At 54.1% G+C, this 10,399-nt stretch overlaps 1 protein-coding gene across 1 annotated transcript; it reads left to right on the top strand.

Annotated features, from left to right (window-relative positions):
• Positions 1-197: 197 nt before the first annotated feature.
• cand1 (cullin-associated and neddylation-dissociated 1) lies at positions 198-10,319 on the top strand. Its single transcript, XM_086022720.1, has 26 exons — positions 198-421; positions 1,789-1,864; positions 1,962-2,029; positions 2,444-2,598; positions 2,678-2,801; positions 3,403-3,490; positions 3,562-3,730; positions 3,816-3,921; positions 4,113-4,258; positions 4,567-4,718; positions 4,788-4,928; positions 5,663-5,804; positions 5,866-6,074; positions 6,160-6,328; positions 6,417-6,506; positions 6,672-6,825; positions 6,923-7,160; positions 7,313-7,501; positions 7,588-7,731; positions 7,960-8,095; positions 8,191-8,367; positions 8,456-8,551; positions 8,610-8,779; positions 8,933-9,097; positions 9,166-9,273; positions 9,355-10,319. Exons 1-26 carry the CDS (start codon positions 354-356, stop codon positions 9,577-9,579), a joined length of 3,705 nt encoding a protein of 1,234 aa, XP_085878846.1. The 5' UTR covers positions 198-353; the 3' UTR covers positions 9,580-10,319.
• The last annotated feature ends 80 nt before the right edge of the window (positions 10,320-10,399 follow it).

The following is a 10,399-nucleotide window of genomic DNA, read 5'->3' as shown; positions in this document are numbered from 1 at the left end:
TTGACTTTGAGGGGGATGTTGGGGATGGGTGATTCACTGTTGGAGAGGGGGAGGGAGAGGGAGAGGGTGGTGTTGCACTTTTTAATAAGTCCTGGGTTGTACTATAACATTTGATGAGGCCGATGTTGATCTTATGTACGTGTGGAACGCCTGACCGGTGGGGGGCAGCAATGCACGCACTGTGCCTAGACTGCCGGAAAGTAAGGGAAGAAGAAGAAAGAAGGACAAAACAGGAGCGGGGGCAGCAGCGGCAGCAACAGGAGTGAAAAGAGTCGGAACCGGAACAGACACACACACTCACTGGAGAGCGAGTACCGCGCTAGCAGCTAGGCTAACGGCTAACGGCTAACGACATGGCGAGCGCCTCGTATCACATCTCCAACCTGCTGGAGAAAATGACCTCCAGCGACAAAGATTTCAGGTAAAATGGCCGTTTACTCGCCACACCTTTCCACAGTGAATCAGATGCGTGTGCCCCGAATCAAAGCGCGAGAGAGGCGAGCCCTGTGTAGCGGGCCTTTGAGCATGTTAGCACTTAGCATGCCACCTGTCTGATCGTCGTCAGGTCGCCCGCAAAGAAGCCGCCTTGGAAAAATGCCTTTTGATGACGTCAATGTCTCCTTTGGCTTGTTTGGGAAGCGGAATGGCCCCACGGTGTCGTGACGATGCAACACTGTGACGCAAACGACTCCTCGCGCACACACACACACACGCACACAACCGGGACTAGTTTGCTGTGGCTAGTTAGCAGCTAGCTTCACTCCCCACTCAACGCAACTTGTGTCATGCTAGCATGCTAACATGATTGCAGCTGCACTTTGCGCGTGCGCTTGTGTATACACGAGCAGCCACGCGATAACGTCACATCGGCAGACTCAAAGCCGTAGTAACGCAATAGTTGACGCCTGTCAAACATCCTTAACGCGGTAGCATTACTGTTGCTTGACAACTGGTAAAGGCACCAAAACGACTTCAACTGTGCAACGCTTACAGCCTGCTAGCCCTCTTCACCGAATGCAGTGTTTTGGTGTCAGAATGTTGTCACGTGATGTAACGTATAGCGAATATGACAAAACATTTGTAATGAACATGAATAAAAAAATAAGATATTTTTTTCAAACTAAATTGAAATGACATTTTATGATCACAAAAGCCCGTAATTAGCTGGCGCCCAGTTCAGGGTTCCTGACTTCCGCCCCAAAACAGCTGGGATAGGCTCCAGTGAGGAGAAGTGGTTCAGATGATGGATTACTGTAGCGAAAATGACCTTGGTTGTCATATCTGTTCATGAATTCTGTACGTAAGCTTTGAAGGTCCATTTGAAATGTATGTATTTGGGCTCGGCCTGTTTTACCACAGCTGTGTGGTCGAGCTATACACCAAGGTTTGAACACTTGTTTGGGAATTATCGTTGACTTATCCGCGTGCTGCCCAGAAGCAAAGTCAGCAGGAAGCGCCGTTGTATTGCCAACTGGCACGCGCCAGCCGCCAGTTGAGACTTAAGGCACCATTTGATACCGCGTGTCTTTTGTCACTCAACTCAGTGCCAGAATTTGATTTATGGATGGTTGTTCATCTGCTACTTAGTTCATCAAATTAAAAAAAAAAAAATGTCACATTGAGGGCTGCCTCAAAAACATGCCAATTTCAGCACAACAAGAAATAGACTGTCAAAAGAGGTCTCGAATCCTCGTGTTAAACAAATGCTGACTGTGACGCCTTTCACTGATGCAGCGCATTTCTCTTCTGACGATTACAATCGTTTTGCACTGTTGTCGCGATGTGCAGGTTCATGGCCACGAACGACTTGATGACAGAACTGCAGAAAGATTCCATCAAACTGGACGACGACAGTGAGAGGAAGGTGGGTTCAAAGTTCACGCCAGCACAATTTGACATCAGCCTCGTTTTGCTCATGCTCGCTATTGTTGCGGTGGTGGCGGCGGCGCTGTGATTGACAGGTGGTGAGGATGATTCTCAAGCTGCTGGAGGATAAGAACGGAGAAGTTCAGAACTTGGCCGTCAAATGGTAACGTTGAAGATTGTTTTGTGAATGCTGAAGAGTAATAACTAAGATTCAGGAGTTGTATTAGTCTGCCCTCTTTGTTGAACTTTCACTCCTTCACTGATTCAAAATCTGAAATATTCTCATTCAAAATTTGGGAAATTCGGGCTTGTGTTTTGCATGTTCTAAACGTGTTTTTTTTTTTTTTTCTTTACAATTCCCAAATGAAGACATCGTTGACGTCATCCTTCTCCTTTGATGTTCTTGATTCAAAACGGCCCGACTTGAAATTGTTGAGCGCATTTTGGATCAATTCGACTATTGAATAAAGTGCACAACACGGCAGTTCAGCGTTCAGCATTCACATGCCTTTTCCCCGCACAATTTGCATGCTCTGCTTGTTGTTGTTGGGACTAAGTGTCGTGTGCATGGCGGCAGCCTGGGCCCGCTGGTGAGCAAGGTGAAGGAGTACCAGGTGGAGACCATCGTGGACACGCTGTGCACCAACATGCTGTCCGACAAAGAGCAGCTGCGAGACATCTCCTCCATCGGCCTCAAGACCGTCATCGGGGAGCTGCCGCCCGCCTCCAGTGGTGAGCCCGCCGTCGTGGGCGTCAACGTCGTCGTGGGCGTCGTCATGACGCCGCGTGTGGCTTCCCCCGCCCCTCGCAGGCTCGGCGCTGGCCGCCAGCGTGTGCAAGAAGATCACGGGTCGGCTGACCAGCGCCATCGCCAAGCAGGAAGACGTCTCAGTGCAGCTGGAGGCGCTCGACATCATGGCCGACATGCTGTGCAGGTACCAGCGCTGCTTTTACAAAATACAAAAAAAAATGTTTTTATTTTTTTGAAGAAAAGCCTATATAATTTGCCTGATTTCTCCTGCTACCAAACATGCGTTTGGTAAGTTTTTCCTCCAGCATTGACTTGCATAAAGCTGCACAGAAATAAGGAATGAACAAAATGAATTGGAAAAAGTCAAACGTGTACACTACCCTTTCAAAATGTCCTCACTCAGGGTCTATTTCATGTTTCCTCCATTCCATTGTGTGTCTTCAAAGACTTTAAAAAAAAAAAAAAAAAATGTGGACCTTCCAAAATGCGAACATTTGTTGCTTCCCTAACACTTGTTTGCAAACACGATGCTTTTCTGGTGTCACAAGATAACGGCACAAGACCCGAGAGTTCGCCTTGCAGGGAACGGGTCTCTTTTTCCAAACATTTGTCACTCGACAGAGCGGAAAAGTCTCAAAATGGTGTGACCGACTTGCTTAGTTGGCACCCCTGGCTTAGCTTTTGTAAAGTAGCTCCTAACTACCTGAGAATCCAACTGGCATTTGTGGAAGAGCTGGATTTGTGGTGCCGCCTTGTGTCCACATGTTGTTGTTGTTGTGTTTCAGACAGGGGGGGCTGCTGGTCAACTTCCATCCCTCCATCCTCAGCTGCCTGCTGCCTCAACTCACCTCGCCCAGGCTGGCCGTCAGGAAGGTAAGGCGCCGTCCGGTCTCGACGCCAGACCGGCGCGCGGCCGCGCTAACCGTGGCGCGCTCCTCCTCCAGCGCACCATCATGGCGCTGGGCCACCTGGTCATGTCGTGCGGCAACCTGGTCTTCATCGACCTCATCGAGCACCTGCTGAGCGAGCTGGGGCGAAACGACAACATGTCCACCACCAGGACGTACATCCAGTGCACCGCCGCCATCAGCAGGCAGGCTGGACACCGCATCGGTCAGCGCGCGCCAACGCACGCACGCGCGCGCGCGCCATCCTGGCACGACGCGACGCTCACTCGAGGCTTTGTGCGTTTGTCCAGGAGAATACTTGGAAAAGATCATCCCACTGGTGGTCAAGTTCTGCAACGTGGATGACGACGAGCTGAGAGAGTACTGCATCCAGGCCTTTGAGTCCTTCGTCAGGAGGTAACACACACGAGATGAATCGCTCTGAAACAAAATGTTTATGATTAGCGGTGTTAGTAAAATGCGGTTAAAAGATGGGAGGGAGTGGGAATCATAACTACACGTTCCAAAACCATGCAAAAACATTTTCTTTTGAATTTAAGAAAGCCGTGCGTGCACCTTGAGCAGTTGTGCGCGTACTCTTTGCTCAGGTGTCCGAAAGAGGTGTACGCCCACGTCCCCACCGTCATTTCCATCTGCCTGCGCTACCTGACCTACGACCCCAACTACAACTTTGACGACGAAGACGAGGATGACAACGCCATGGACGACGAGCAAAACGACGAAGACTACCAAGGTGCTTTTTAAAAAAAATTGATTTCTTTTTCGTTTTTAAACTGATTGAAACTATTGCATTCATTTGTGACCTATTTGGCAACTTTTTAATAAAATCATTCTATTTTAATAATTGATTCATCTATTAATTTTTTTTGTTTTTTAATTAATCGATGAGTTGGATGGAACTTTTTTATAAATTCAAAAAAAAATCTTTTGTTTTATACTTCCAATTGTAGCTTTTTGTGTATTTGGCATAAGTCCTTTGACGCACTTGAGTGGCCTTTTTGTCCGATGCGCAACTAAATGCGACTTTGTCGGCGCTTCCAGGCAGCGACGACGAGTACAGCGACGACGACGACATGAGCTGGAAGGTCCGGCGGGCGGCGGCCAAGTGCCTGGACGCCGTGGTGTCCACGCGGCACGAGATGCTGCCCGAGTTCTACCGCTCCGTGTCGCCCGCGCTCGTCTGCCGCTTCAAGGTATCGTCGCCGCCTTGTCGGGCCAACGTCGTGCGCTCGGGCTGAGCCGTGTGCGCGCCTCGCCTCTAGGAGAGGGAGGAGAACGTGAAGGCGGACGTGTTCCACGCCTACCTGTCGCTGCTCAAGCAAACGCGGCCCGCTCAGAGCTGGCTGGCCGACCCGGACGCCATGGAGCAGGGGGACACGCCCCTCACCATGCTGCAGAGTCAGGTGACCTGCTCGTGACGCCCTCCCGAAAATGTTTGCAGTTGCTGATAGTCATACTTGAAACACCGCATTTGATTGTGTTGGGGTTTTTTTTACGGCCAATATCATCATTCGTGTGTACTTCATTTTAATAATAAAATAATAGTCCCGTCATTGGCATTTATTAGAGTATTTGTTATAAATAATGAATGAATTTTAAATATATTTACGTCCCAAACTGTGTTCTATTAGTCGCTTTTGGTTTGGTCAAATGTGTGCGTACGCGTGTTTCTTTGACTATTATTTAACGATGGACAAAGAAACATTTAATAAATAATACATTTTGATAAATACCAATGAAATGTTGGATTTGAATGAACCAATTTAAGAAACGATGAGGATAAAGTCACAGTGAATTCAACAAATATTACAAGACTCCTGATCATGTAATTATTGGGCTGCTTTGAAATGTTTTGTTGTTTTTTCCCCCCCCCCCAAAACGCATTGATATCCGTTCAAACTCATTTTACGTTAGCCTTAAAAATAAGAACGTCGAATGGAATGAGCGCCCATTCAGTACACAGATGGCACGTAATAGGCGACGCTGTTGGACATGACAATACGGAGTCGTCGTATTAAAGGGTTCAAAAAGGAGGAATGGCTTCTGATAGCTCGAAGGAGAAACGGCAGCGTCTGGAAGCGGCACGGAGTAAAGGGTAACGGCGAGGCTTGATCGATGGCCGTGTGGCGCCCCCCAGGTGGCCATGATCGTGAAGGCTCTGCACAAGCAGCTGAAGGAGAAGAGTGTGAAGACGCGGCAGTGCTGCTTCAACATGCTGACGGAGCTGGTCAACGTGCTGCCGGGAGCGCTGACGCAGCACATCCCCGTGCTCATACCAGGTAGCGCCGCGCGAAAATGAGGCCCTCTGGTGCGGTGTGACGACAGCGTCTTGCCTTTCAGGCATCATCTTCTCCCTCAACGACAAGTCGAGCAGCTCCAACCTGAAGATCGACGCGCTGGCGTGCCTCCACGTCATCATGGTCACGCACCCCGCCCACGCCTTCCACACGCACGTCCCCGCCCTGGTCCCCCCCGTGGTGGCGTGCGTGGGGGACCCCTTCTACAAGATCACCTCGGAGGCGCTCCTGGTCACGCAGCAGCTGGTCAAGGTGAGCGGCCGCAAGACGGAGGCGGCCGCAAGGCCTCCGTCTCGCTCGCCGGCATCTGACCCGCCGCGTGGCTTCGGCCCGACAGGTCATCCGACCCCTGGACGGCCAATCGGAAGGCTCGGAAAGCTTCGACCCCTCGCCCTACATCAACGACCTGTTCAGCTGTACAATCAGACGCCTGAAAGCCGCCGACATCGACCAGGAGGTCAAAGAGCGCGCCATTTCCTGCATGGGACAGATCATCTGCAACCTGGGTGAGCGGCGACATCCGCCCGGCCGGGCGCCATCTTGACGCCGGCTCATTTGCGCGTCCAACTTCCTGTTGGCTTTTCCATCTGCTAGGCGACCGCCTCCCCTCTGAACTCCACAGAACACTCCTGATCTTTTTGGAACGTCTAAAGAATGAGATCACACGCCTCACCACGGTTAAAGGTCCACCCCCTCGCCCGTGTTCCCTCCTGCAAATGTGCAAATGAGCGCTATGAATAGGCCTGGGGCTTGATGCCGCTTGAGTTGTCGGGGGAAAGGCTCGATTCAAACGGGAAATGCAGATTGTCTTTGGGGCGCTTACTCTTTGTGTTTGTCGTGGGAATGAAGCTCTGACGCTGATCGCCGGCTCGCCGCTGAAAATCGACTTGCGGCCCGTCCTTCCCGACGCCATCCCCATCCTGGCCTCCTTCCTGCGCAAGAACCAGCGAGCGCTCAAGCTCTGCACGCTCGCCGCGCTCGACATCCTGCTCAGGAACTACAGGTGACGCTCCTCGCTTGCACCAGAGGCTTCGTTTGATTTCTTTTGTCCCGTACTCGAGTACGAGTAGTTTGGCCGCTGACGTTGTCGCCGCCGTCAGCTCGGCGGTGACGCCGGTGATGGTGGACGCGGTGCTGGCCGAGCTGCCGCCGCTGATCTCGGAGAGCGACATGCACGTGTCGCAGATGGCGCTGAGCTTCCTGTCCACGCTGGCCGTGACGCACCCGTCGCTGCTGGGCCAGCTGAGCGGCGGCAACATCCTCGCGCAGCTCATCGCGCTGGTCAGGTCGCCGCTGCTGCAGGGCGGGGCCCTGGCCGCCATGTTGGACTTCTACCAGGTGCGCCCGCCGCAACGCCGCTCTCGGCAAATGCGCGTCCCACACCGCTTTGCTATTTGCAACGATTCCATTCTGTGTGTACTTTGAGCACCCGCAAGCTGGAAAAGCACTTTCCGGCTCAAAGGCCGTTTCCCTTCCGCGCTCGCCTTCAGGCTCTGGTGTCGACGGACACGGCGGGCCTGGGCTACATGGACCTGCTGCGCATGCTGACGGGCCCGGTGTACTCGCAGAGCGCGGCGCTGCCTCACAAGCAGGCCTACTGCTCCATCGCCAAGTGCGTGGCCGCGCTCACCAGGGCGTGCCCGGCCGAGGGGCCCGCCGTGGTGGGCCAGTTCATCCAGGTGGGCCACGCACGCACGCACGCACGCGCTCCGGCGCCTGCTTTGTCCGGCGCCGCGGCTCACGCGCGTGTGCTCGCGGCCGCCAGGACGTGAAGAACAGCCGCTCGACGGACTCCATCCGGCTGCTGGCGCTGCTCTCCTTGGGCGAGGTCGGCCATCACGTGGACCTGAGCGGCCAGCCGGAGCTCAAGACCGTCATCCTGGACGCCTTCTCGTCCTCCAGCGAGGAGGTGACGCCCTGGCACCCGCCGCTTCCCATCTTTGACCAAACAAAATGTAGTCTAAATTTCTGCAGTATGAGAAAAATGCCACTGAAGGAGAGGATGAAATGCCACGTGTCATCCTTTGAAATCTGCGCCTTGGCTGCAGCGCTAAACGAATGCTAAATTGGGATTAGCCGGCGTCGCCGACAGCCCGGCGCTCTGACGAGTACCCGCTTTTGTGCTGCTGCGTCTCAGGTGAAGTCGGCGGCATCGTACGCGCTGGGCAGCATCGCGGTGGGGAACCTTCCGGAATATCTGCCCTTCGTCCTGCAGGAGATCTCCTCGTCCAAGCGACAGTACTTGCTGCTGCACTCGCTCAAGGAGATCATCAGTGAGTGCGTGCGTGCGTGTGTGCGTGCGTGTGTGCGTGCGTGCGTGTGTGCGCGCGCGGTGCGCACGCATGCATTAACGCTGCGGCGCGCTCAGGTTCTGCGTCGGTGTCGGGCTTGAAGCCGTACGTGGAGTCGGTGTGGACGCTGCTGCTCAAGCACTGCGAGTGTCAGGAGGAAGGAACGCGCAACGTGGTGGCCGAGTGCCTGGGCAAACTCACGCTCATCAACCCCGAAACGCTGCTGCCGCGACTCAAAGGGTACCTGCTCTCGGGTAAGAGACCGACCGACCGACTGCGTGCGTGCGTGCGAGAGAGAGAGAGACTCCAAGCGTTTGTGCATAAGTGCGCTCGTGCTTGCAGGCTCGTCGTACGCCCGAAGCTCGGTGGTGACGGCCGTCAAGTTCACCATCTCGGACCAGCCGCAGCCCATTGACCCGCTTCTGAAGAACTGCATAGGTGCGTCGCCGCGGTTACGGGCGCCTTGAGCCGGCCGTGACGCGTTTGTGTGCGTCAGGTGACTTCCTGAAGACGCTGGAGGACCCCGACCTGAACGTGCAGCGCGTGGCCTTGGTGACCTTCAACTCTGCGGCGCACAACAAGCCCAGCCTCATCCGGGAGCTGCTGGACTCGGTCCTGCCGCAGCTCTACAACAAGACCAAAGTGCGCAAGGAGCTCATTCGGGAGGTAAACGACGACGACGCGCCACCGCAACTGAATGTATCCCTTCATTCAAGTTTATTTTTCAGAACTTTTAAAAAATGTTTATATATAAATGTAAAATCACCTCCTGTTGTTCCAAGCGCACCTTCACACTCTACATGTTGGCGCGGCATGCAGGTGGAGATGGGCCCGTTCAAACACACGGTGGACGACGGGCTGGACCTGCGCAAGGCGGCCTTCGAGTGCATGTACACGCTGCTGGACAGCTGCCTGGACCGCATCGACATCTTCACCTTCCTCAACCACGTGGAGGACGGCCTCAAGGACCACTACGACATCAAGGTGGCAAGCGCTCGCCCGCCGCCCGTCGCCCGCCTGACGACGCCCTCTCGTGTCTGTCGCCCTCGCAGATGCTGACCTTCCTCATGCTGGCCCGCCTGTCCTCGCTCTGTCCCAGCGCCGTCCTGCAGAGGTTGGACCGACTGGTGGAGCCTCTCAGGGCCACCTGCACCAGCAAGGTGCCGCAATTGCAGTCCCGTCGATGACCTGCGGGGAGGGCCAAAGTTGATGTGTAACGTGCGTGCGTGCGTGCGCTTCAGGTGAAGGCCAACTCGGTGAAGCAGGAGTTTGAGAAGCAGGACGAGCTGAAGCGTTCGGCCATGCGAGCGGTCGTGGCGCTGCTGACCATCCCCGAGGCCGAGAAGTCGCCGCTCATGTCCGAGTTCCAGACGCAGATCTCTTTCAATCAGGAGCTGGCGGCCATCTTCGACTCCATCCAGCGGGACTCCAGCTCGGCCAACATGGAGTCCATGGACACCAGCTAGGCCGGCCGGCCCTCGCACGCACGCACGCACGGACGGATGGACGGACGGACGGACGGACGCACGATGCGACAGGGCACCCCGCTGCCGGAGCGACAACCCCGCGGCATGTTTCCATGACAACGCGCACACACACACACACACGTAGTGACACACCCTCCTAGCGTTTGGACGTTCCCATGATGCATTGCACTGAAATCGGCGCTTGGAAAAGTCGTGCGGCCACGCGGACAAAATGAAACGCGTTCATCGACAAGATTGGAAGCTCCTCCCGTTTTTCATCGTGGCTTCTTTTCTGTTCTCTTGTTGTTTTGTTTTTTTGTTTGTTTGCCAAGCGGAGAACAGGTATCAAGACCTGATTGGCCGCCGTTGCGTTACAAACTGGGCAAGGGGCACTTCCTGCCTGAGGCCTGCTGAGCCATGGGAACTTACTTGCTTTGTGTATTTGGTTTTTTGTTCTTACGGGACGGCGGCGGCGGCGATCGGTTGGATGCCGGTGAGGCGGGTTGTTCCCCGTTTTGGACCAATCAGCTTCTCCGTTTCCTCCCGTTCACACACAAACTTGTTGCCCTCGACGCCGCCTCATGAAGAAGGAAGAGAGGGCGTAGAAGTTGGAGCGTGTTCGCAGACCCGATGCTGCTTGTGGTCACCATTGTAACGTTTGCAGCTGGTTCCGTCTCTTTAGAACCGGTCTGCTCTTGTTTATCCCCAAAAGAAAGAAATAAAGGTCCATTTCTGCCTGACTTCATACTCGCACACTTGTCATATTTTTACATGAAAAATCGGCATTATGGGCAGCAAGCTGAACCAGTGGTTAGCATGT

Source organism: Filicampus tigris, chromosome 22, assembly GCF_054856515.1.
Source record: "Filicampus tigris isolate MCC_2025a chromosome 22, RoL_Ftig_1.0, whole genome shotgun sequence".
In the NCBI taxonomy this organism is placed as follows: domain Eukaryota; kingdom Metazoa; phylum Chordata; class Actinopteri; order Syngnathiformes; family Syngnathidae; genus Filicampus; species Filicampus tigris.
This window is presented reverse-complemented; position numbering and strand designations above follow the sequence as displayed.